Below are 1,969 nucleotides of genomic sequence, written 5' to 3'. Positions count from 1 at the left end.
CTGCTCGAATGCTGCTAACACGCTGCTCACATTCTGCTAACACGCTGTTCACACACTGCTAACACGCTGCTCGAATGCTGCTCACACGCTGCTCACATGCTGCTCACACGCTGCTCACATTCTGCTAACACGCTGTTCACACACTGCTAACACACTGCTCGAATGCTGCTAACACGCTGCTCACACTCTGCTAACACGCTGTTCACACACTGCTAACACGCTGGTCACACACTGCTCGAATGCTGCTCACACGCTGCTCACATGCTGCTCACACGCTGCTCACACGCTGCTAACACGCTGCTAACACGCTGCTTACACGCTGCTCACACGCTGCTCTGCTGCTAATACGCTCCACAGTGAACACATACAGAGACTCACAGTATCAGCATGCAGCAGCAGGTTAGCAGGAAGTGTAGAGCTCAGTGTGTGCTGGGGCTGAATCACAACCTGCACAGCCTGATGAAAGCTACTACATGTACTACTACATGCATATAGTAGTACATGTTGACACCACAGAAATCAGAGTGCTGTAGGCAGCAGCTAAAAGCATCATGGGAGCTGTAGTTGAATAACACAGTAGATCGATGAGGAGCGGGACTGTGGGCGGGGTCAGACAGGTAACGGCGGCCACGTTTGATCGTGTCTCACTCTCTCAGGGATTTGAAGAGTAAGAACATCATGCTGCGCTCGGACCTCACGGCGGTGATTGGAGACTTCGGCCTCGCCGTTTGCTTCGAGCCAGGGAAACCGCCGGGAGAGACGCACGGACAGGTAAGCTGGTCTGACCGCAGGCGGCCGAGGAGACGAGCGTCGCTCACTCGTGTGTGTGTCTGTGTGTGCAGGTGGGCACCAGGCGCTACATGGCCCCCGAGGTCTTAGAAGGAGCCATCAACTTCCAGAGAGACGCCTTCCTCCGGATCGATATGTACGCCATGGGCCTGGTGCTGTGGGAGCTGGTGTCCCGCTGCAAGGCTGCAGACGGTAACACACACACACACTCGAACCACACCTTAACAGCACAGCGAGGGTTTACCTGACGTCTCAGGAGCGGATGTTGGTTCCGCCCATCTTTAATATGTGGTGTGTTCAGGTCCGGTGGATGAGTACATGCTGCCGTTCGAGGAGGAGGTTGGTCAGCATCCATCACTGGAGGACCTGCAGGAAGTCGTGGTCCACAAGAAGATGAGACCAACCATCAGAGAGCCGTGGCTCAAACACAGCGTGAGTCTGAACCTCAGTCCATGAAACATCAGGGGGCCAGATCTGGATCCCTGAGGGACACCTTCTATCATCAGCCCCTTTATTTTCAGGTGTTTTGTACTGTAAGACTGAGCAGTATTAGAGGGAAACGTTTCCCTGTGGAGGTAAAAGACTTGCTTGTCTTAGAAGTTGTATTTAAGCAGAGATGTGTTCGTGTATATGTAAATATAAAGAACGGTATCATCAGTGTAAAAGCGTCCTGTGCTGAGCTGTGAGGTTTTCATGTAAACATGAGTGGGCCTAGCATGGATCCCTGAGGGACGCCTTCTATAAATCATGTGGACCTGCAGGTGTCTGGAGGTGTTTTCAGGTAAAGACGCCACAGTTATGTGACAGAGCTGATCCACAGCAGGGCTGTTGTGTAAGGCGTGTGCACGTTTATGCTGATGATGTCATCCTTTACAACAGCTACCTGTGTTTGACGAAGGCCTTTTCTCGATCGCAGTGCTTCCTTCACTAACCCCGCCTCCCCCATGTGCTGCTCTCTGCAGGGTCTAGCTCAGATCTGTGAGTCGGTCGAGGAGTGCTGGGATCACGACGCCGAGGCTCGCCTGTCGGCCGGCTGCGTGGAGGAGAGAATCGCCCAGATCCGCCGCCTCACCGCCACCATCTCCCCACCTACCTCCGAAAACAACACCCTGCTGGGTTCCTCTGTCGCACCTGTTCCCATGGTAACTAACGTGGACCTGCCGCCCAAAGACTCCAGTAT

At 53.8% G+C, this 1,969-nt stretch overlaps 1 protein-coding gene across 1 annotated transcript in view; it reads left to right on the top strand.

Annotated features, from left to right (window-relative positions):
• LOC102288687 (activin receptor type-2B) overlaps positions 1–1,969 on the top strand; it is a gene marked incomplete at its 5' end in the record, with an annotated part of 11,979 nt that overhangs the window by 9,132 nt on the left and 878 nt on the right. The window contains 4 exon segments of the mRNA XM_005952872.3: positions 657–771; positions 843–981; positions 1,091–1,221; positions 1,752–1,969. The exon segment at positions 1,752–1,969 is cut by the window's right edge and continues 878 nt beyond it. Of these exon segments, the coding sequence (XP_005952934.2) occupies positions 657–771; positions 843–981; positions 1,091–1,221; positions 1,752–1,969 (603 nt within the window).

This window comes from Haplochromis burtoni, unplaced genomic scaffold, assembly GCF_018398535.1.
Source record: "Haplochromis burtoni strain Fernald_Lab_line unplaced genomic scaffold, NCSU_Asbu1 Contig_2094, whole genome shotgun sequence".
Classification (NCBI taxonomy): Eukaryota; Metazoa; Chordata; class Actinopteri; order Cichliformes; family Cichlidae; genus Haplochromis; species Haplochromis burtoni.
The sequence above is the reverse complement of the archived record's forward strand: the minus strand, read 5'-3'. Positions and strand labels throughout refer to the sequence as shown.